Source organism: Gobio gobio (assembly GCF_949357685.1).
Source record: "Gobio gobio genome assembly, chromosome: 19".
Classification (NCBI taxonomy): Eukaryota; Metazoa; Chordata; class Actinopteri; order Cypriniformes; family Gobionidae; genus Gobio; species Gobio gobio.
This window is the reverse complement of record NC_137112.1, coordinates 32,412,408-32,438,250: the sequence shown is the minus strand read 5'-3', so window position 1 is coordinate 32,438,250 and position 25,843 is coordinate 32,412,408. Positions and strand designations below refer to the sequence as shown.

Here is a 25,843-nt window from a genome sequence, read left to right as displayed (position 1 = left end):
AACAAACTTTGTTTCATGCACAATGTGTATCTGATATGAATAAACATTAATTTAATTTAAATTATAATTGAAAGCATTAGGGTTTCCTGTAGCTTACACAGTAGAGCATGGCGCTAACAACGCCATGGCCATGGGTTCAATTCCCAGGGAAAGCAAGAACTGACAAAATGTAAAATGTGTACCTTTAATGCAATGTAATATCGCTTTGGATAAAAGCGTCTGCCAAATGTAAAATGTAATGTAAATTATTATTGCAGCTTCCCTAGATATCAGTGTTTTGAATTTAGGGACCTTTAACAAACTATACATGCGTTTTTTATATAGGCTAGCAATTCATTTAAATGTAGATTTAAATCTCTGAAACCTCAAATAAACATTGTGGTTGAATAGTGATATATGAATAGTGATATATGAAAACCACTGGCTCAGCGCCAGCCAAAGCCCAGAAGCACGTTTGAATTTATCAGTGACCCAAACAATAAGCTCTTGAGATGGTCCTGGACAGTGACGAACAGTTCACATTTTCCTCTTCCGAAGAAGAGCAGGACTCTGACGATGAACGCTTGCATTTTGAAGAGTGACTTGATCCAGCCGGGGATACAATTTCGGATGAGTGAGTCATTTAGTTTTATTTACTCTCATGATCATCAACGGAGCTTGTGCTCTCAAATATCTGTTCGGGTGTAAATGTGTAAAATGTGCTGTATGCACGATCAATGAATGTGTAATGTGTTCGTGGTGCACTATCTCCATTAATGGCCCAAGACTAATTAGTTTTCGTTCATCTTGCACTGTCTCTGTTTGCACTTTTGCCCTGAATGTCTCTTTTGCGCTGTATTTTTTACCACTGCTCTGTGTTGTTTCATGTGTAAATCCATGTATACACAACCGTTCAAAAGTTTTTGATTTTCTAATATTTTCAAAAAATATTATTCTGCTTAACAAGGCTGCATTTATTTAATCCAAAACGCAGCAAAAACAGTAATTTTTAAAATAATTGTTTTCTATTTGGATATATTTTTACAATTCCGGTCTTCGGTTTCACATGATCCTTCAGAAATCATTGTAATATGCTGATAAAATTGTAGACCTGCACAAGGCTGGGATGGGCTACAGGACAATAGGCAAGCAGCTTGGTGAGAAGGCAACAAATGTTGGTGCAATTATTAGAAAATGGAAGAAGTTCAAGATGATGGTCAATCTCCCTCTGTCTGGGGCACCATCCAAGATCTCGTCTCGGGGGGCATCAGTGATCATTAGGAAGGTGAGGGATCAGCTCAGAACTACATGGCAGGACCTGGTCAATGACCTGAAGAGAGCTTGGACCACATTCTCAAAGAAAACCATTAGTAACACACTACGCAGTCATGGATTAAAATCCTGCAGCGCACGCAAGGTCCCCCTGCTTAAGCCAGCGCATGTCCAGGCCCGTCTGAAGTTTGCCAATGACCATCTGGATGATCCAGAGGAGGAATGGGAGAAGGTCCTGTGGTCTGATGAGACAAAAATAGAGCTTTTTGATCTAAACTCCACTCGCCGTGTTTGGAGGAAGAAGGATGAGTACAAACCCAAGAACAGCATCCCAACCGTGAAGCATGGAGGTGGAAAAATAATTCATTGGGGATGCTTTTCTGCAAAGGGGACAGGACGACTGCACCATATTGAGGGGAGGATGGATGGGGCCATGTATCGCGAGATCTTGGCCAACAACCTCCTTCCCTCAGTAAGAGCATTGAAGATGGGGTCGTGCTTGGGTCTTCCAGCATGACAACGACCCGAAACACACAGCCAGGGCAACTAAGGAGTGGCTCCGTAAGAAGCATCTCAAGGTCCTGGAGTGGCCTAGCCAGTCTCCAGACCTGAACCCAATAGAAAATCTTTGGAGGGGGCTGAAAGTCTGTATTGCCCAGCGACAGCTTCGAAACCTGAAGGATCTGGATGGTTTGTATGGAGGAGTGGGCCAAAATCCCTGCTACAGTGTGTGCGAACCTGGTCAAGAACTACTAGAAACGTATGATCTCTGTAATTGCAAACAAAGGTTTATGTACCAAATATTAAGTTCTGCTTTTCTGATGTATCAAATACTTATCATGCAATAAAATTCTAATTAATTACTTAAAAATCATACAATGTGATTTTCTGGATTTTTGTTTTAGATTCCGTCGCTCCCAGTTGAAGAGTACCTATGATAAAAATTACAGACTTCTACATGCTTTGTAAGTGGGCAAACCTGCAAAACTTTTGAACGGTACTGTAGGTCTTAAGTCTTTATGTAAAGAAAATGTATAGTCAGATTACTACTTTTAAATTAAACGTGATTTTGTGAATAAGCAAACAATACATTCAGTCATTAAGTCTCCTCACCTTCATTCTCTATAGTTCCCTCTGTCACATTCCTCATTGATATTCCCAGGGGAGGGGTTGTGACGCCTCAGATGTGAATCACAGCATTATTCATGATGATCCACACCCTCTCCGCATACAGCCATTTTGACAATAAGTGTCTTACAAAAGTTAAATGACTATAATGTTTTGTATGAATAAGTGATCAAAATGGTTTTCACATTATTTTGAAGAAAAAACTCACAACATCCAGTTCTGAAAAGCCTTGTGAACAAATGTTTTTCGTTATATGGCCTGATTTCATTAACTTAACATTTTAGTTTTATCAAAAACTACGCATAAACATTTTCTCAAAACTACAAACTTTTATGTACATGTTGCTCGCGTATAACTGTAGCCCTGTTGTGCTGAATACAGTGTGATCAGACTTTAGCCATTAATATGCTTTAAAGCAACTGAAAAACACATTTCAGAGCATGTCAAACTTCTTTAGGGCCACAAAATACCCTTCGGGTCCAGAAGGTTAATTTCTTTCTTTAATTCCAAAGGGAGATATGGACTTTTGTCTTTATTATTATTATTATTATTATTATTATTATTTTGTGTTATTTTTTGGTTCAAAAGGTAGCAAAAAATAACACTAAAATCTAAAGAGTGTTTATTTGATTTTATACATTGTTGTGAAATAATCGTGAAACCGTGATTATTTCTTAGACTATAATCATACCAAAAAAATCTATAATCGTTGCATCACTAACTGTGACATGGCATCTGAGATTTGTGATTACAACACATCTCACAGCCACCATAATGTTATCCAGTTATATCTATGCAGTGAGCAGCACTATAATGATAATGTGATATGATTTCAGTTTCTGTAGAATTAATGAGATCTGTTGAAACTCAAGTGAAACTCAAACTCTTAGCTGTAATATGTTCAATGTGAAATTTAACCTGTTGAGTTTGTTCAGAAACCCCAGAGGTTCTTGCGTGCCAAGAGGAGGGTCAGAGGTGGTGTTTTGAAAGGGCACTGGAAGCAGAAGACAAAGATGTATCAAAAATCCCTCAGCACTCCATTGGACCCTCTCCAATGACTTGAGGATCCTTCCATCAATAGTAACTTAGACCCTTTAAAAAAAAAAAAAAAAGAGAATCCATTGATAAGGCTTTAAACTAGAGATTTGTTCGCCGCTTTGTTTATAATTCCCTAGCATTCACAGAGTTGTGTGACAAAACAAGACAGTCACTACAATCAATAGTTGTGTACCATTCAGAAAGAGAATGCCTTTTAAATTTGAATTCATTTCCTGAATTTAAATCAAGTTTGAAGTAAGCTAGCAAACTGAAAGGATTAGTTAACCCCATAATGAAAATGTTTTGATAATTTATTCACCCCCATCTCATCCAAGATGTTCATGTCGTTCTTTCTTCAGTCAAAAAGAAATTAAGTATTTTGAAGAAAACGTTCCAGGGTTTTTCATCATCTAATAGTTTTAGGTTGCAACAAAAATGCTGAAGGTCCAAATCAATGTAGTTTCAAAGCGCTTTGATGGATTCCAGAGGATCTGCGTGATCCCGGATGAGGAATAGGGTCTTATCCCTGTGTTTACAAAGTGCTTGTGTGAAGACTAATACAAACGTGCTTTACCAAAAACAAGCAATTTTCAACTTCAAAATTAGGGATATTAGGGATTTTACCTTTTTTTTTTTTTTTCTAAAGGGCGTTTGTATTAGTCTTCAAACAAGCCTTTTGTTAACACGGGGCGGTGCTTCTGCCTACGTCTAGCGTGACCATTCCGACGTCACCCTTAGCACCTCGCAGGGCTGCACAAAATGAACAATTTAGTTTAAAAAGTATATTCATTTAAATAAATTTTTTTTTTTTAAATGACCGATCATTTCGCTTGATAAGACCCTATTCCTCATCTGGGATCACGCAGAGCCTCTGGAATCCACCGAAGCGCTTTGAAACTGGATTGATTTGGACCTTCAGCATTTTGGTTGCAACTGAAAACTATTATACGATGAACAATCCTGGAGGTTTTCTTCAAAATACTTAATTTCTTTTCGATTGAAGAAAGAAAGACATGAACATCTTGGATGGCATTGGGGTGAGTAAATTATCAGAATTTTAATTTCGGGGTGAACTAATCCTTGAATGTACTTGAAATTCAAGTTTCATAAAGTCTTATAAAAAAGTTTAAAGGTTTATTAGGCCAAAGATATATTTGTGTCGGATTTCCATCCTAATAGTTCCATTTCAACTTCCTATGTGCCAGTTCAATTCAAATTCACACTAATGGATGGAAAGGGAACCAGTTCTTCAACTGTGAATTTTGCCCAACCCTGCTATAAGCCACGAGTAGTGTAGTACTCTCAGCTCTATTTAACAGATTTAAACACGTTTGAATCCATTATTTCCTCTCCTGCAAAACAGGTTTTGGTTCTGGTGATAAGCATGTGTGCATGTTTGTTTTAAAAGGATGAGGTCAGAGATTTGTGTTTATAGCTCACAAATAAGGACAGACACATTAAGAACAGACATATTAATCTGCATACACATTGTATGGTTCATCATTTGTTTTTGCCAAAAAGCAGCAGTGTATTGAGATATTTCTATGCACAAATGCATTACTGGAATGCAATTAAGAATTGCTAGTGCAAAACAGACATAAATGAAAACAAATATGGAGGTTGTTTTCTTTAAGTGCCTGTGGTCTGGTGTATATTAATAGGGGGTGTTCTTCATCAGACGTGAGCTAGCTGAAAAAAAACACATTAAAACAACCTTTTTTTTTTCTTGCCTTGTTCTCCCCTAGTGTTTAAAAAAAAAAGTTAAATGCTAATTGAAGAATTGTTTTGCATGACAAACTAAGACCTTTATTATGTGCACACCTCCTTAAATTCTCCTGAAGTGTTCTAGCCAGCAAGAGTTGTGTGTCCTCCTGTTATCAGTAGTTACTGCTTTTATCCCACTGCACAGGGAAGTTGGGCGTCCCTACATACCCAACACATCATAAAGCGTTGACGAACTTAACTAGATGGAAAGAAGCAGTTTGGAAAATGGTCTTTCCTTGCCCTTTTTGTGTACCTAAGCTACATAGGACCAAGGTCAACAGTCCCAGTAGTACTGTTAGATATGAATCTGTATGATAAAATGAATTCAAATGACCTTTAGGTTGGCCAGACAAAACACTTTAAAGATAAGCATATGATATAATATTACGTACCTTGGAAATGTTGTGAAAATAGTATGCTGTTTTATGTAGTTGAAATTATCCTTTCAAATGAGCTTCTAAAGTCATTCTTGGGGTCATATGATCAATTTAAAAAGCTATGAACTAGATGGTGTTATTGCTTCATGTGGGAAAGTATTGCGTAGTTTAAATAACAAACGATGTAGAAATTTAAGCTGTTCAATGGCAAGATCAAATGAGTCTCACATGGTGCAGCAGCAAATAGACTTTGCAGGGAAAAGAAGGTAAAACATTATAATGATGCAATCAAGCTATAAATGTTTTACCTTTATCAAATAAGTAGGCAATTAAAACACATGCACACGTCATGTTTCATTGTAAAACACAATTGTGATTTTAATTAGTTAGATGTTCAAGAGGATTTTAGAAGAAAAAAGCCCATTTCCTGTGGAGCAGCGGAGAGATGAGCTGACAACCATTAAATATGAAATGATTTACCTGTCCAGTTTTGTTGCATTTTAACAGAAATCTCACACTTTAATCATATTTATAGCTCCTAACTTAATAAAACAAGCTATGTTACTATGATGAATGATTAGCTCAAAATGTAGATCTGTATGTGCGATGTACTTTATCTGAATTAAATACAAATGCATCTCTCGCGTTTGCTCACGTTCCAGCAGTTGCTCCTCTGTGTGCTGTATAGGTTGTCAACTAGGGATGGAACTAGAGCTGCAACTAACGATTATTTTTTCTGTCGACTAATCTAACGATTATTTTTTTCGATTAGTCGACTAATCTAACGATTATTTTTCCAGATTAATTTTATGATTTTTTTTACTGATTATTGTATTTCAAAGAGGGTAGTGAATTTGTATATTATTTTAACATGAAATCAATGAACGATGACAATATTAATTGTATTTCAGGAAGGGTAGTGTACATAGTATGCCATTTTATAATGAAATATATGAACACAAGAAGCTTTTTAAACATAATATATAATGATACTATTCATCATAAAATGTATACAGAGTAGGCCTAATTAGGAAAAGTTGTTTACTATAGTAGTTGAGTATGATTTACTTATTGATTTGTGTCAATAGTAAACGAAAATGCACTTGTATTTATCTGCAAAAGGTTCACATACAGGAGCTTTCAGCATAGTTTTAATATAGTATAACTTGTCGTCTATTTTGAAGATACATGTGCATAAACAACGACTAAAGCTGCCAGAAGTTTTTGCCCAAACTTCAAAGACACATTTAAATGATTAAAGCTAGAGGCATATCTTAACTTTAATGTTACTTTAATCATGCAAACTACCCATATACAGCATGTTATTATGCATATGTGTTTGGGACAGAGGGGAACCAGGTCGCATTAACAGGAGATATATGCAGCCCAAAATAAATAAAAGCACGAGACGTACTGGGGTCGGAGAAGAACCCCGGAAAATGTGACCGTCTGTTGCAATACACGCGCCACGGTTCAGCTGCGCGAGAGAACACTGGAGAGAACACTGGCAGCAGGGTTGCCAGGTTTTCACAACAAAACCCACCCATTTGTTACTCAAAACTAGCCCAAAACAAGCCCAATCGCGTTTCGGGGAGGTTCTCCGGTAAACATCGCGTTCGGGGGGGTTAAATATGTGTGTTTTTTTTGCAGGGCTCCCTGCTAAAATTCTCATTCCCGGGGCTAAATATCACATAGTTGGGATCGCTTCAACCCGCGGACATAAGACACAGCCCGCGGCAACAGTGTAGAAGTAGCCCAATTCCGTGGAAAAAACCGGGACTTGGCAACACTGACTGCAGTGTGAAAGCTCCCGCTCTCCACGCGCACAGCTTCTGCTCTGCCACCGCGCGCAGTGTGAAACCGGCATTACAGAGCGAACAAAGCAGTTTTATTCGGCTTCTGTTTAAAGTACTCCCACACTTTTGAATGTCGCGGTCTGGCTTTATATGATAAATGATAATTTTCACTATGCCCGGGAGCAGAATCTGCCATTATTCTAGATCTTCTGTTCCATTCTAGAACGTTAATAAAGTGCCGCCGACGCGTCGATGCATTTCACGCACGTCGACATATTTTTGTAGTCGACGTCATCGACGACGTCGACGCGTCATTGCAGCCCTAGATGGAACGATTACCGGTTTCCCGATAAACCACGATAAAATGTACTGATGGTTAGTATCGTTTAAAATGTAATTGTCATTAAAACCGCATTTGATTATCACGATTTTGAAAACTCACGCTAAATCATGTCCATCCATCGTCAGTCTGGCACAGGCGCAGCGCAAAATGTTGTTTTTTGAATGAGAAGGAATGGCAGAAGGCAGTGACTGTGCTCAGGGATTTTTCAGGATTCTAAAAGGATCAAATCTGAGGTGTGGTCATATTTTGGGTTTTACAAAAGTCCTGAGGGAAATCGAGTATGATCACCCTGTCTGCAGAACATGCAAGAAGAAAGTCGCTGTAATAGGGGGAAACGGTTCAAATCTTTCAATTCAAGGCAAGTGGACTTTGACCTCAATATTAACATGAACGCAATGTTTAGGTATTACTATTATTTTATTGGTTGTAGTTTTAGTTTTAGGTTGTACTATGTTTACCTTTTTAAAGTAAAAAAAAAAAAAAATATTCTTAACCAGATGCATCCTACACTCGTTTACTATGATTTACTAAATTTTTTTTGGTGAAACATTTTTACATTAAAAATTTTTAGTAAATTTTAAAGCAGTGAAATCAATAACATACACTGTATGAGCTGAGTAAATTGTTTCTACATTAATTTGGAGAGTAACTGAAATTATTACAATATCAAATCATTAAAAACAAATTAATCGTGATTAATTACAGAATTTTTTTTTTGATTAATTCGTAAAAATTTTTTTAATCGATTCCCAGCACTACCTAAAACACAATCATCCATTGCAGTTTTCCCAGCTGTTTATTCAAGTGCATTTTTGTTAACAGACTGAGAGTCCATTGCTTTTTTTGTTTTGGTTATTTTGTTCATTTATTGTGGATATTTAAAATGCTAACACTTGACTAACAAAAAAAGATATGTGAATTATTAAATATGACTAAAACTAACAAGGACATTTGGCACAAGACTAAGACTAAATTAAAAATAGGTGACAAAATTAACACGACAGCCCAATGGAGCAGTATCAGACTCATATTCTGACTAGAATCTGAGTATGACGATGTCAGGCTATGTTTTCCCCATATTATAATTTTGTTTTTAAATCAAAAAATAATTTGTGATCAAACATTAATTGGCAGAAGATCCATGCCATATAGCACAAATCAAGGTTAGTAATGATTTTTATGTAGCAGATGAAAGGCTGCCCTCTATGTATGTCTTTCCTTTGTAAAGTCATTTGTGTTCCGAGTTGGAATGCAACCTGTTGTGCTTGGTTGTCAGCTCGGCCCTGCTGAGCTCTGTGGCCCTATTAAAGATCCCCTCCATTACCATCACAACCGTCTCCCTTCAGCATCCTCTTTCAAAGCCTCTGCTTCAGTCACCTTGACACCAGCCCCCCGGCAACAGCCTCCCAGCCATAGATGTGACTGCGGTTGTCTGGAAGCAGTCAGCTCTTGTTAGCCTCTAGCGTATAAACACATGAATAATGTTTGGGTGCCTGTAATTGATGATCACTTGAATGGAGACCTCCATCTGTCAGTCCTTGCATAATCACGTTATTACTGTTTTTTATTTTATTTAAAGGCATCAAGATGAACATTTTCATAATTGTTTTCCACACCACAGTGTTTTCTTAGTCCTGAGCACTCCTCGACTTTCCATCCCTCAGGCCAGATCGTTTTTTTTTTTTTTTGTACCTGATTTGTATGACTGACTTCTCTCTTCCAAATTGAAACTGTTCTGTCTGACAGGGCCAGGTGCTGTCTGTTGAAGTGAGTCAGGAGTTTTGGGGAATACACCTGGTTTAACCCCTTCTCCCACATGCCCCGTTTTGGCTAGTGGGGCATAAATACTGTATTTCCTCAAATAAAAGCCTGTAGTCAATTAAACGCCGGGCCTCTGATAGTGGCCGGGGGCGTGGCCAGCACGAACAAATAAAGGTAAAAATTTGTGTGGATAATCTCCTAAATGCCTTTCATTTCATGTGCATTCAAGTTCATCGTAATGTACAGTAAGGTTGTGCCGAAGGAGCGAAACCATCGTGACATCGCCCCCCGCTGTGAGTCTTGAGAGTGCGACGCACACTAATCCTGGTCTCTTCTATACTTAACCTAAACACTTTGCAGGGATTGATCTGTAAATTAAATTGAGAAAATAACTGATGCATAAATGCCATTTTAAATTCTGTAGTCTATGAGAGATGTGACGTGTGTTAGGCTGTGAAAATACCATGTCAGGCAGGCTACACAAATGATCTTGACAATCTCTTAGCCTCTTGTCTTTTTTACACATCTTACTCTGCATTTAACTTAAAATATTTTATTTTGTACAAGAAAACAGCATAGGCTTCAAAATAAATTGTGTTATTGAAATATTGTAAAGTGGTCATTTGAACTACACGAACGAACGTTTAAAAAACAATATGCAAAATCAAAATCGAATAGCTCCGTAACTGATAAAGAAAAGTACGATCAATGAGTAATTAGTTGGGTTAGAAAAATATTGGGTAGTTGGGTAAAAAAGTTGGGTATATTAAAATAAAAAGTGCTTAAAGGAACACAACTCTTCTTAAGTGGAAGGAAGCTTTTTTCCCTCATGTGGAATATAGAAAGCACAGTAGTTGGGTTAGTAAAATAATGAAATTGTAGTGTTTATATCGAGTCTATAAAACATGAAAAAAACCCCAAATATATCAGTGAGAACACTCTTTTAAACCGCGTACACACCGGGACATTTGACTGCAAATCAAATTTTTCACAATGTTGATTCTTCTTGCAATCGTAATGCAATGGAGTGTGGCCTACATTAAATCTTTAAATAAAAGGTTTACACAGTCATTTAAATAAACGAGCTTGTACAGTGACAGGAAATAAAAATTAATGCAAAAAACCTGCCTACCTTAACAGAGCATGTGAGCAAAGCGGAGCTTCACTCATGAACCGCTCAGCAGTAAAATGACGTGACGTCCGACATGACATTTCTCTGTAGCCTACTATACTTTAAGCCATTAAAACACATAATTAGTTTCAGTTTAAATATGATAATGTTATTTTATAATTTCATTTACGTTGAAAAGTGAACAGGACACATAAGATGCATAATGTCAGAAGACGGGGGTCTTCAATAAGTTCAATAACACTTCAATAATTTGTTTTGTTGAAAGCATTTCTTTAAAGTGAATTTTGTTTCGTTTAAATTGTATCTTAATTTTAAGCTGTTTTATCAACCAAATTGCCCGGATTCAATAAATAATAAGCAAATAGCCTATAACAGTCAATGACATGGCCGCGCCGAGTGAACAACGGCTTAAATTAACAGAATCAGTAAGGCGCTCTCCACTGGAGGAAATATTACCACTCTTTCAACGCACACCGCAACAGTCACAATATGATCTCATGTATGTTTAAATAATACTTTTTAATGGGCCACTTAAAATGTTTATTACAAATAAATTATTAAATTCTAAAAATAAATAAAATGGGGAAAAAATTGCATTGCATTTGCAATTCTTTGAAACCACCCCACTTTCCGCGTCCCTGATATCGGTCCTCTGGAATGCTATCGCTTTTCATTTAAAACGGTTTATTTAAAACAATAATTTTTTTCAAATAGATGGAATTCGAAATACAGGCCGGCCCCTAATACAAGCCTGCTTCAAGTAAAAGCCGGTGACCTTCTGCAGTTCAGGTAAATAAAGGCCCCGGCTTTTATTTGAGGAAATACGGTAACATACCCAAATTTAAAAGGTTGCTGCTCATAAGTCATTCTGAATAGATATAACCAACATATATTTAGAAAGGCAACTCTTGAGGCTTTACAGTTCAAGAATTCCTCAGACGGTTATTAATATGGAAAATAGAAGCTCAAACATAAAAATATTCTAAAAATATTAAGAATATATTTTTAAATTTATACAAATATGATGTGGCTGTAGTGTGGAAATTAGAAACACAATGAAGCTGAAGTCACAAGTGTGGTCCTGCTTCATTTCAAATCTGAGGAGGTTATCTCTAAAACTAACATTTTCTAAGGCCATGTCATGTGAGGTTTTTAGAGAAGGCTGATAATATGCTAATCAAATATTTGTTTGCCCTGTAATGTCTATGTCTGGTGTGGTGAACTGCCCCATTCATGTTTCTATTGTTCTCACTCGACAAACCTTTCACACCCCTGCTGGGTATGAGATATACTTCTGTATCATAATTTTTTTTTATCATATTTTTTTTTATTTTATTTTTTTTATTCAGCCGCTATTAGTCTTTATTCGGGCATTACATGGCTTGCCCATCTACACTACTTTGATCCCACTATACATTACTCCACCTATAGACCCCTTAAAAGTTTGTAAACATTGCAACGTTTCATGGTGGGCGGGGCTTAGCTGGAGGCAAAAAAAGGCGCTGGACGCAATGTTGACAAGCATGTTTTTGGAGGGATTTTTTAAACATGTATGCAGAAGAAGGTCGGAACTGTCCGAATATGAACAATCACTGACTCCGCGGGACTGTGACAGCTATTGTTCTCATTAGAAACAATTTAACCAGGCTTTGGATATTTCCTAGACAACATATGAATTACTTTCGGGTGGTTTGGGGAATTTTGTCAAGGCTTATGGTCTAATGCAGTGTTTCCCAACCGGGGTGCTGTGTGACGAGAGCAGGGGTGCCGTGTAAAAGTCCTTCAAATATATATATATATTATATATTATATTTTTTAAATAATTCTCTCTTTGTTAACTTTGTTCAATGCATGCGAGTGCAGCCGTATGTTCGAATATGTCCAGTCATTTTCGCTGTCATCACCTGGGTGTAGTGCCAGAAGACGCGAATGAGAAGTCACGCGCGTTGTGAGAAAATGTGTCTCTGTGCACTCATCCGAAAGCGCGCACACGACTCACAGCGCGCAACTATTGAGTTCTCTTTCAAGTCTTGCTCTTGAACGGACAAACTCACACAAAAAGTATGTCAACATGTCCATCTTGATGAGTATTCTAGCAGACATAGTCTGTATACGCCTTAAGTAAACTTTAAAAAGTTGAGAAAGACGACGTATATCCATGCATTAGGTCTTAAAGGGGCAGTAGCCTTTACTGCTGTCTGTTTAATGTCAAACAACAAAAGACAAGGACATCACTCACTGCTGTGATTTGAATAGCTTTTGTAAGTTTAATAGGATTAATCTTTATTTTATACACTCAAATATGCAATGTTATTTTACATTTGATCAATTTCTTTACCTGAAAACGAATGTTAGACGTACCGGAAAAACCTGAAAAGCATAGTTTATTTAATAAGTATCTTTGCTCAATAGTATTTATTTGTGCTGCTGCTTGTATTTAAATGATTTGTTCTTATTTTCTTTATTTTTATTTGACAGTAGTCCTTTTTTCCCTGAACATAGCAAATATTGAACCGTACCAAAATTGTGAACCCTAAAACCGTGATACAAACCGAAACGTGAGCAATCTGTACCGTTACACCCCTAGCGTAACGTATGCGAGGGGGTGCCACAAAATGGAGAACATTTTCAAAGGGTGCCATGACCGAAAAAAGGTTGGGAAACGCTGTAAAGAGTTTTATCTCTAAAAACAGATTAGCTTGTAACGCTAGTATATGGGCCACAGAATAAGTAAAATTAAATCACTAGTTAATACCACTAACAAGGCTCAAAATAGCCTCACACTAACACGGTAGCATAATGAGGGTCCCTACATGCAAACCGAAGCATTGAGAATTCGATTTTCATGAAAACGCATCCCAGAGAACGATCTACTCGGTAACCATGTGTTAATTACCCCTAGGTTCATTTTTCACCGGAGTTGTCCTTTAAACCCACGCCAGGTGGATAAACCAGTCTGTGATTGGTTCCCGCAAAAGTGGAACAGAAGCAGTTGAAATGATTGTACAGGTTTCCAGACTGAGTTGCAGGGCAAAATCAAATCGCGGGCAGATCAGGTTGGGTTTACCCAGTCTAGAACTAAACAATTAATGGACCCAATTAACTTCCATAGTATGGAGAAAAAATACTATGCAAGTCAATGGGGTCCATCAACTTTTTGGTTACCGCAGGTTTGGAAGAACTTGAGGGTGAGTAAATGAAGACAGAATTTTCAGCTTCCGATGAACCATTCCTTTTAAAGGTGCGGTGTGTAAAGTTTCATCTAGTGGTGAGGTTGTGAATTGCAATCGCCCACCACTCACCCCGTCCATTTCGAAGCACATAGAGAAGCTACGGTGGCCGACACAGGACAAAAATGTTGTCGTCAGAGAGAGCAAAGAGTGACTAGCGCTCTGTAGAGCAGTTACTGTAGAAACATGACGGCACAAAATGGCGATTTCACTGTAAGGGGACCCACGGTGTATGAAGATTGAAATGGGTCAAGGTAATAAAAATATAACGGTACATTATGTAAGGTATTTATACACCACTGAAAACAGTGTTATTTATGTTATATTGCATTTCTTGCCAATAGATTGTCATAAATACTACACACTGCACCTTTAAGGAGTTGGCATCTTGATACATCATCTTTATGTTGACAGGGTATAAAAAAAACAGCATCCAGCTTAAATAAAGAGCTCAAAATAATGTGGAGGATCCACAAAATGCTTAAATAAATGCCACATCGACTTGATATTCCACAGAGAGGCCCATAATGCTTTCGGCCTAATTTCCAATCCCGTAAATGTCGAAACAAATACAAATCACTCACGGGTCGGCCTGGAGTGGGTTGAAAGATAAATTTATGGGGAGAAATAAAGAGGGGGAAATCTCTGGAAAATCAATTCTGACCTTTTAGCTTGTTTAGAGTAGAGGGCAAACAGAAGGATTGCTTGATTACTGAACACGACCTCACTGATAGAGAAATATTTGGTTACAATGATTCTTATGGGCAAGCCCCTGGTAACTCAAATTGTCAAAATATTTAATAAATTAATATGTAAGGAACAAGCGCAAGTCTGTAAAGTGAAAATAAAAAAGGAAAATCATCATTTACTTACCCTTATGTCGTGTACAAACGTGTACGGAACTTTATTTCTGCAGACTACAAGAGAAGATAATTTGAAAAAAAAATGTTGCACACAACAAATGTCAATGGGGTCCAAAACAACAGATGCCCTTTCATTGTATGGACAAAAAAGAACCAAACATATTTTGTTCTAGGAGAACAAAATAAGAGTGTGACAGGTTTGGATTGACAATGAGGGTGAGCAAATTACACTATTTAATTTTTTTGGTGAGCTATCCATTTAATAAATTAGTAAATAAGGATTGTCCTCTACATGACCAAACTCTTATTGTATCTTTGTTTCTTATCTAAAATCTCAGTTGCTAGATTTCTGCGCTCTGTCCCCTCTGGAAGCCTTGCTGCAGTGTCAATCATCAACAGACTGGTCAGTTGACAGCTGTGTCTCTGGAGAGGAGGAGAGTGTTTGTGCATTCTTCCTCAATGTTCCTCTTGTCAGTTTTTCTAAATAAATTATGCAACAAGATTCAATCCCTTTTAAAAGTCCTGCTGATGGTGTAAAGCAGTCCATCACATCTGATCTGTCTGCAATTTGTGAATGTGGATTGATTTGTGAGTGTGGTTCATCTTGGCAGGGCAAATGTTTAGCTAAGTGTGGGGGTATAACAGATAAAAGAAGAAAAATGACTAGCCTTGTTTCAAAATGGTTTCTGTGAGAAATCCATTTAACGAAATTTATATTTTGCCTAAACCCTCCCAAACACCATGTACTAGTTTCTGGTTGATTAAAGCAAAGGCTAAAACTCATTCAATATTCTGGGCTTATCGGCTACAAGCACTTTGGCTCTCAACTCTGATTAATTGTTCCGATGCTCCTATAAACCTTGACACGCATATCCATGATAATCCACCTGAAACACAGAAATATCTGACTGCTTTTATTGTGTGTATGTGTGTGTGTGAGAGCGAGCGAGAGCGAGTGCCCGTCTTAAAATAATAACCCCATGAACATGTGCGATGACCATTCCAACACCATTTACCACAAAGCACTCATGAAAGTTGACATGGCATGGAGAGCCTTTTAAAATTCATAGGTGCCAGCCAGGCATGCTTAATTATTTCCATATTAAATGAATCCGTGTGTACGATTAGTTGAGCTTGCTTTCCTTGCCACTTCTGAGTTTGTTTTTAGGTATTGTTTTGAATTATGCACGCAGAAAAACAAATGACACTGGCTTCTCATCGATACATCTCATTTGTCTGCGACCACTATGGTCTAAAAAGCAAATGAGCCACAAATAAGGTGGTACATTCAATGTCAAGTTGAATGGACTTCTTTTTTTCAAGTGTATACAATCCAATCAGTGATTTCAAAATACCTCTTGTCCATGATATCAAAAAGCTAATTTTACCATATTTTGGTGACCCAGTGTATGTAAAAATCATTGAGCCATGTGTTCAGTAATATTTAATTAGCATAAAAATATATACCTGCTGCATTAAAATGAATTCCATTGTTTTGCAGTGACTGGTATCATCCAATGAGTCAGAACTATGCATTTTGTTGTACTAATAATAGTGTTTGTATGTTTTGCAGGCCTCTCTGGTAACCCTTCTGATTTGGAAAAGCGGCACACATCATTTGGTAAAAACTTCATCCCCCCCAAGAAGGCCAAGACCTTTCTGCAGTTGGTATGGGAGGCCCTGCAGGATGTCACCCTCATTATTCTGGAAGTGGCAGCCATTATTTCTCTGGGCCTTTCCTTCTACCACCCACAAGGCGAAAGCAGTGACAGTAAGTAGTGACTTTAAACAGTTTTCAATAAGTCTGTTTCAATATTGTTTGGGTTGTTTTCCTGCACTCAAACTAAATTGGACTACTGATTTGAAAACATTCTTGAAATAAACTGAAATCATTAGTGTAATCATTAATAATTAATGGAAAGTGAAATTAATGTATACTTAAAATGTATCTTTTAGTATTTTATATATAAATTTTTTTTTTTTTTTTTTTTTTTCAGATTTATTTATTTAAAAAATAAATTTATATATAAATAAAAAAAAGATATATGTGAAAATATAGATTATAGAAATATTGGCCCCACTTTATATTAGGTGGCCTTAAGTACTATGTACTCACATAAAAAAATAAGTATAATGTTGCAAAACACCTTTGCTGATATTGAGGTGGGATACGGGTAGAGTTAGGGACAGGTGTGGTGGTATGGGTAAGTTTAAGGGTAGGGTTAGGTGTAAGGGAAGTGTCAACTGTGTAATTACAAATGTAACTACAGAAATTAATTAGACGTAATTACATGCAGGTATTTTTTTTAAATGTAAGTACAATGTAAAAACATGTATGTACACAATAAGTGCATTGTATCAAATGATTAATTAAAATGTTAGTACATAGTAGTTAAGGCCACCTAATATAAAGTGGGTCCGAAATACTTGTGTAGTAGGCTTTGCACACTCATCACATTATAATGTGACTGTTTTAACTGTTTTAACATAAACTGTTTTCTCTTGTTTTTGAGTATTTAAAAGTCTGAACTCTGGATGCTAAATTGGTTCTTCATTCAGTGGCAGATGCTAATACGCGGTTTTGAGGTCGTCTTTGCTTCAGAAGTGACAGTGTTCTGCTGGTTCCTGAAGTTCTCCTTAACTATTATTACTAAAATAAAAAAAATACAAAAATACATTTTATATATATATATATATATATATATATATATATATATATATATATATATATATATATATATATTAGGGATGCCACAATTCTCCATATAATATTGAACCGTTTGGTACGGCATTCACGGTTGAATACGCGCTTGTGAATTGCGTTTTTGTCGGTTTTGCATTTAATTTATTATTTTTCTACAAATTCTATAATTTGCCTCCATCCCAATATACTGAACAACGCGACATACATTCACATCACACGTTAGTGGTAGAGTTATACTCATGGAACACTATAGTTATTCACAATCACGATAGTTCATTATTTGCATGCATTTAAAAGCTTTGCCGGTTTCATTCGCGCGAGCGGGTTTAACATGCGCTTTTCGGAGCGCGCGCACTAAACGCCTGTCAAACACGTGATTACAGGACTAAATAGTCGTCTTACTGCACTAATACTGTCAAATACAGACAAGGTTAACATAAACACAGTCGGTTATGTCTAAAGTGAAAGTAAAATCGCGTGTGTCTGTATATCAGATGTATATCGGAGGTCTTAAATTTACAGCAGTGCAGTAGTGAACACGCAATCTTTAAAGGGACAGTTCACCTCTAAAATGATGTCATTATTTACTCACTCATGTTGTTTCAAACCTGTATTCATTTCTCGATGACAGAATTTTCATTTTTGAATGAACTATCCCTTTAATGTTAATACAACAACAATGGACCTTTGTAGACAAAGAGAAAATAACTCACTGACTGAAAAACTAATACAGTAGCTAAGAATCAATGTATATTTTATAATGACGTCTATGTAGTGTTTTATTTTTACATTTATTAATTCAATTTCATACTTTAATGCTGCTGTACAGCTCTGAGCTACCAGTGTAAATCTTTATATATATATATATATATATTTATATTATATTATATTACAATACACTAGGAATACAAGGTTTTTTTAAAGTAAAGTTTTAAGTTAAAGGTAGGTTTTTCAATTCTTTTAAGTAAGATAAAGAAAGAGTATTGCAATAAGTATTTTTTCTCCTTAACCTCTTGCTGTTCCTGTCGCCTAAGAATAGAATAACAAAAAATTAATGTGACAAGCCATCAGAACTGGACCGAAAACCGTGTTTAAAAACCGAGGTATGTATTGAACCATGGACTAACTATAATATATACAGGGAGTGCAGAATTATTAGGCACGTTGATTTTCTGATCATATTTTTTTTCCAGGCACATTTGACCAATTCCAAACCACAGTAATCCTAATAACTACTATTGATTTAGTATTTAATAATGTATAAGTGATATATAATTGTTCATGAAGGCTGGAAATGAAAATCACCTTATATTCAGGTGTGCAGAATTATTAGGCATGTTTTCTTTTACAGATAAATTGAGCCAAAAAAGAGATTTAACTCAGACTGAAAAGTCAAAAAGTATTAAATGCCCATGAGAAGGATGCAATACTAATGCAATACTAGACATTGCAGTTAAGGCATGACCATTGGACAGTGAAATGCTCGTTGGGTCAGCAGGATCTGACAAAAACAGGTGGTGAAGAAAAGACACCTGTTAACTGCAAAAGAATTAAGAATTAAGGTGAAGAATTAAGGGTGAAACCATCAGGAACCCTTTAGTCTCCAGCGCCACCATTTTCCAAAGCTGCAACCTACCTGGAGTCTCCAGAAGTGCAAGGTGTCAGGATCTCAGAGACTTCAGTTAGGTAAAGAATCCTAAAAAATTACCCCCACTAGATAAGAATCACAAGCTGAAGTGTTGTAAAATACATGAAGAAGGTTTTTTTATAGGCTTTATGGACAGATAGGTTGAGAGTGACTCTTGAAGGACCAGCACCACATCCTCTAGTACGACTGTTTGAAGAATTCATCTTCCAGAATCTGGCAGTACGTTTTGGGAGTTCATTTTAGTCCATCCTGAAGTCCGTTTTGCAGAGATGGACTAAAAATGAACTCCCAAAACGTACTGCCAGATTCTGGAAGATGAATTCTTCAAACAGTGGTACTAGAGGATGTGGTGCTGGTCCTTCAAGAGTCACTCTCAACCTATCTGTCCATAAAGCCTATAAAAAACCTTCTTCATGTATTTTACAACACTTCAGCTTATGATTCTTATCTAGTGGGGGTCATTTTTTAGGATTCTTTACCTAACTGAAGTCTCTGAGATCCTGACACCTTGCACTTCTGGAGACTCCAGGTAGGTTGCAGCTTTGGAAAATGGTGGCGCTGGAGACTAAAGGGTTCCTGATGGTTTCACCCTTAATTCTTCACCTTAATTCTTAATTCTTTTGCAGTTAACAGGTGTCTTTTCTTCACCACCTGTTTTTGTCAGATCCTGCTGACCCAACGAGCATTTCACTGTCCAATGGTCACGCCTTAACTGCAATGTCTAGTATTGCATTAGTATTGCATCCTTCTCATGGGCATTTAATAATTTTTGACTTTTCAGTCTGAGTTAAATCTCTTTTTTGGCTCAATTTATCTGTAAAAGAAAACATGCCTAATAATTCTGCACACCTGAATATAAGGTGATTTTCATTTCCAGCCTTCATGAACAATTATATATCACTTATACATTATTAAATACTAAATCAATAGTAGTTATTAGGATTACTGTGGTTTGGATTTGGTCAAATGTGCCTGGGAAAAAAATATGATCAGAAAATCAACGTGCCTAATAATTCTGCACTCCCTGTAGAGAGAGAGATAGAACACACACTCTACCGTTCAAAAGTTTGCAGTTGGTAAGAATTTTTGGGAAAAAGTGTAAAAGTTTTGTCAAGCTTCTGCCTTTTCTTTACTGTCCAGAAAGTAATGAATTTTTTTTCGATTTGATTCTGACTATGTTAGTGATTCAACATTTTGGCGTCTTATGTTTTAATAACGGCCTCATTTGGGACTTGAGCACCGCTCTGAATGCCGAAAAACTTGAATTTGGCTGCGACTGCAGGCTCTTCCTATTACCCATATGGCTCAAACCACAAGGATGACCTTAGACAGTTATCAAGTTCTCCAGGAGGAAATTAGGTCAATGAAGTGTAAATCTGCGATAAAACATGTTTCTGGCAAGAGGAAACTTTCCAAAGAAGAGACTCTGATAAAACATAAGTGTTCAGCTGCTGTTATTGTTGCTTGGACTCTTAATGGTCTCTAAAGCTTGTATGAACCTGTTTAAAAGGTATGTTTTGTTTAGATTGGTAAGATACAGATTTTTGCACAGGGGATTGATTTTCTCGTATTGTTTTAATGTTATTCCAGACTGTGGCCAAGCAGCTGGGGGTGCTGAAGATGAGGGCGAGGCCCAGGCAGGATGGATTGAAGGTGCTGCCATCTTGTTTTCAGTTATAATTGTGGTGCTAGTTACGGCCTTCAATGACTGGAGTAAAGAGAAACAGTTCCGTGGGCTGCAGAGCCGCATAGAACAGGAGCAGAAGTTTACAGTCATCCGCAAGGGTCAGGTCATCCAGATCCCTGTGGCTGAGATCGTCGTGGGAGATATCGCACAAATCAAATACGGTGAGAGCTTAGGAAATGCAGTATAAACCTGTTTATTTATTTCCACAGTATGACGGATCTAGATGTGACGCATCACTGTATTCAGTGAGCTCTGCCATATTTGTGTTTTATTAATGCTGTGGCATTTATAAGGCATAGTTTTCTCTCCAGAACCCTTTGACTTTTTATTAAACCTCAGATGCGAGTTTCTCATTGATTTCACCAGCGGTTGTGATGGATCATATGTGACTGCCAGTCTTCTCTGAGACACAAATCATGACTCATGCTTACCGGCTTGCGTGAGTCACTGTGCTGCTGCTCATGGTGCCTGCAATGTGGGCGACGCGTGGGGTGTCCAAGAGCCACAGGAGAGATCTGTCGTCATGGTCGCCAAATCTGCCTCTGCTCCTCTCCTTTTGTTGAATTGCTGAATGTGTCTATCTCTGTATCTCTCTTTCTCTTTCTCTCTCTCTCACTCACTCAAAGTCATCCCACAGTCATTCACCACCCATGTTCTCTTCGATCAGGTGACCTTCTCCCAGCTGATGGTATCTTGATCCAGGGTAATGACCTGAAGATTGATGAAAGCTCTCTGACTGGGGAGGCCGATCATGTCCGCAAATCCCTGGAGAAGGACCCCATGCTCCTTTCCGGTGAGATGGAGTTTCCGCATCCTCTTTAAATTGTTAGCTTATGTTGTAGGGTGCAAAAGCGATTACAATCTGGGATTAAACATGGAAATATACAGAGTATTAGGATCTTAGAAAGAGAATTAAAAAAAAATACAAATTGTTGTTTTTCTTGATGTCAGCTTGAGTGCTGCTAATATGAATAATTAATATTTTTTCATCCTGTCAGATTATTATTCTGATTGTAACTTTTAAATTATATAAATTTATATTAATTTTAGAATCCACATTAATGGGCTAGGCATATATGCTCTACTCTTTCTAGAAACCACTTAGCAGCAGTAATTCAGAAGGTAAGCAGTCATTTAGCACATGCTTTCATCCAAAGCGACTCACAGTACACTACAGAAACAATTAAGGCTGGGTGATAAAACGACAACGATATGTATCGCAATAGACACGTAATCGATATCAATTAAAAATGCGTTCGATAAAACGTTCTAATCATTTTTTTTTCTTCGTCGGAAGAAACCAGAGGTTGCGAAGCAAGTTTGGTTGCATGAACAAAGGAACTCGCTCTCTGGTAACCAAGCAACGTAGGGAGTGACAGGCTAACAGCCAATCGGATAACTGTATCATGTTTGGTTGCGCCATATCATTGTCTCGTGGTGGATTCATTCTTCAGTAAAACAGAACCGGCGTGGAGTGATAAGTGGAAAATGATTGTTGCAGCGAGCGAGGAAATTGTTGATAAAACAGGAAAACAAGTCAGCTCGCCAGTATGGGAGTTTTTTGGATTTTATAAGTCTGACTGTAGTCAGACCAATGTCGTCTGCAAATTATGCAAGACTGTCTTGTTTATACTTTCGTCTGACTCCGCAGTGCCAGCCTCCGCTGACAGCGCGCGCGCCTCATTTGGTTGGGGAGGTGTTTATACTCGATGTTCGCTATTCTTGACTTTGGCTGAATCCGAAATCGCCCCCTAAACCCTCAATCACTATTCCCTACTTTACTCCACTGATACAGTTCACTTGAAGGAGTGAATGAAAACAAGTGAGCGAATTTGGACAGATGTGTGTACATCGGCTGTACACTCGTTAATGCGGTGCAAAGTGGAATAGAATGAGTGCCCTCAATAACGTCCACTATCATTTTGGACACTACAAATGGCTGTCCCCTCAAATAGTGCCCTATTTAAGGGTATAGGGGGCGATTTCGGATTCAGCCTATGAAACTACATGGAGAGGTAACGTTACTCAGCATCAGTGTCTTATGACAAAGCATCTAAACGGTAACCGTTACAAAGAACTAATGGAGGCAATGCACCTTAATGTTAAGAGATATTTGTTAAGTGTTCATTGTGATTTTAGACTTGTGTTTATGTTTAAATTATTTGAGTGTTTTCCATGGTTGTGTTGACATTTCTGCCTTTACAACTGAGGGGATTATAATCAGAGGAAGGTTACGTTTCAAATAAAAATGTTTAAATGTAAAATATTTTTCTCCTGGTCCTTATTTTAAAATATCAATAATTATCGATATCGACCGAAATGAAACACTTATATCGTGATACAGTTTTCAGCCATATCACCCAGCCCTAGAAACAATCCTCCTGAGCCAGCCCTGGGGTCTCATTTATAGAACTTTGCGTAGATTTCATCCTAAAAGTGTACGTACGCACAAAAGCTAGATTTTGCGTACGCACAAAAAAATTCAGATTTATAAAACCATGTGTACGCCAGAACCTGCGCAAAAATCCCTTTATAGATCACAGCCTGCAGAAGATTGTGCGTACGTGCATCTCCACCCTGTCTCCTCCCCGACATCACCATATATGGAGCTTACAACGCCTAGTTTTACTATGCATAACGTCATCTGCATATCATTTGCATGCATATTACCATCCACATGACACCATGTTGAACACTGTCAAAGGTACAAGACATTGAAAAATATTAGGTACATAAATGCCATTTGTGCCTTACACAGTACATTGCTGACAATCATCCAATATCCTTTTTATGTTTTAGAATAAATATATCAAGATATCCATAAAAACAAGATTGTATAAAATACTTAGATATTTTTTTTAAATAAAGTTTATTCATTCATTTCCACGGGCCAAATGTTATTTTAATTCAAAATATTTTGTTAATTTTAAACCCTTCAACTCAAATTCATGCAGTTTTGCTGATAATGTGAACATACAGGATGTTTAGGCTATTTTAATTTTAACAGATTGGCCTACTTATTTATTGCAGCGTAAATACAATCATCTGACTCAGAGGGTCACTGACGAAGTATTTTAAAAAAGGAAACGTGCAAATCTTAATTTTTCTTCAAGTTGTATCCTTCAAATACAGTGGTATTTTTCATAATTTTGTGAAGATGTCTTTACACTTCGTGTCCGTGCAGCTGTGGTTGTAGGCTACAGTAAGCTGTTATCATTGGACCTGTTCATACCGGATAATGGACCGCTTGACCACCGAATCCTGCAGTGTCTGTGATATCGAAGTAAATGTGCATCACTGATCATCATGCTCGCTAAAACATATTTTGTCGTAACATGAGATCTGCAGTTTAGTTTAAAGAGGAATTATTGGAATTAGCCTATATTTAATCCTTGCTGTCATTAAAACAGCGTGTCACAGGAAAAGTGATCAAAAGTAGCACCTCCACATGTCTTTCTAAATTCTTTTTTTTTTTTAATTCTGAGTAATGACTTTATATAATTTCAGTGCATATCACCATTAATATAACTGGAACATTAATGTAAATGTGTTTATCAAAATGAAAACAGAGTTTTAAATTGTTCTTACTTCATTACTTTTCTCACTCTAGTAAAAGAGTTCGTACACATGGGTCAGAGTTTGAGTGCAGGTGCGCAAATTTTCCCGTCAAGTTTGTTTTTATGAATCACAACTTATGCGTCAGAAGTAGCGTATGCCTCTTTCAGGGCCTGTTTTGTGCTTATGCAACGGTTATAAATGAGACCCCTGGTCTGCATATGCAGTTGACGCATTGACCTTCAGATAATACTGTTTCCAGGTGCAAGCCTTTACTCTGTTTTAGGTGAGAATACCATCTCAACAGCCGTTTATGAGCACTATTCATTTATAGCACACCTTTAAGCTAAGGTTTTTTAAAATTCATGGTGTATACTAGTCTCCGGGCTCGCAGTGTCTTGGACAACAATATTTTAATGAATAAAAAAAAGAATTCTGGCCAACTGAGATTTTGGGATGGAGATAAAGATTAGGATCATGATCAACAGCATAGAATCAACACTGCAGCTCACTATGAGAGTATATTAGCACAGTTTGTTGTTTGCTTTTGGGATCTAAAAGAGCATTTGGACCCAGATGCAACTGGATGGTAATAGCTCATGACTCTAAGCTACATACCTTGAGCTTTAGCTACTAGGCTACACCATGCTACTTTCAAAGTTAGTTTTTTTTCTTAATTATGATTTGGCCCCAGATTATTGTTGTACAACATTAACTGCACACTATTACCATTACACTCTTGTTTGATATTGACAAACTGTGTATCATTTGAAAGATTTAAGACTCCAGCTGTGATATTTGACCTCTTTTTATGATAAAATCTGGTTGGAGTGACAGAACTAAATTGCATAACCCATTAACATTAATCTAATACTAGTTTAATGGCTAAGTTTAGTTAGCTTTATTATTGACTATTTTGAGAAAAATAACATTTATTTAATTGAGAAATACTTGAAGGTTGTTAATTGAAATAGTTTATTAGTATTAATGAATTGGATATTTAGTTAATATTTTGCTTTAAATAATGTTAGTTGTTACAAATAAGAGTGTGATGTGTCTTTAATCAGTCAAAGGCACAGCCTCCTGATCTCACTCCTCTGGTTTCCAGTTAAGGCCTGAATCATATTTAAAGTTTTGTTGCTGGCTTTCAGGATTTTCAGGATTACTAAATTTGGTATCGACTGTTGACAACTGGTATCGTGATGACCTTTCCTACTTTTTTCAATCAGGAACTCATGTGATGGAGGGATCTGGCCGAATGGTGGTCACTGCCGTGGGCCTGAATTCTCAGACTGGAATCATTTTCACCCTCTTGGGCGCCAGCAGTGAGGATGAGGAGAAGAAGGTGAAGAAAGGTGAGAATCTAACATACTTTCATTCTCATTTGGATAACTCCCTCTCTCTTTGAGTAAACCAGTCTACCTCTCTAGTTGGGAGGTTCAAACCATCAGCCTGCCAGAGGTAAGATCCATTTACATGATTTGCTGAATTGTCTCCCTCCCCCAAAAATGCCTGCTGCTCTGAAACTCTATACCATGGTTAAAATTCAACATTGATTTGGGAAAT

The 25,843-nt window shown here is 37.2% G+C and overlaps 1 protein-coding gene across 3 annotated transcripts in view; it reads left to right on the top strand.

The window, feature by feature from the left end:
- Nucleotides 1–25,843, top strand: part of LOC307143393 (plasma membrane calcium-transporting ATPase 1-like) — a 139,679-nt gene that overhangs the window by 64,390 nt on the left and 49,446 nt on the right. For all 3 annotated transcript variants that reach the window (XM_079844922.1, XM_079844924.1, XM_079844923.1), the window contains exons 3-6: nt 16,257–16,454; nt 20,626–20,883; nt 21,390–21,515; nt 25,507–25,632. In XM_079844922.1, coding sequence (XP_079701048.1) covers nt 16,257–16,454; nt 20,626–20,883; nt 21,390–21,515; nt 25,507–25,632 — 708 coding nt within the window. The remainder of the gene's footprint in view (nt 1–16,256; nt 16,455–20,625; nt 20,884–21,389; nt 21,516–25,506; nt 25,633–25,843) is intronic.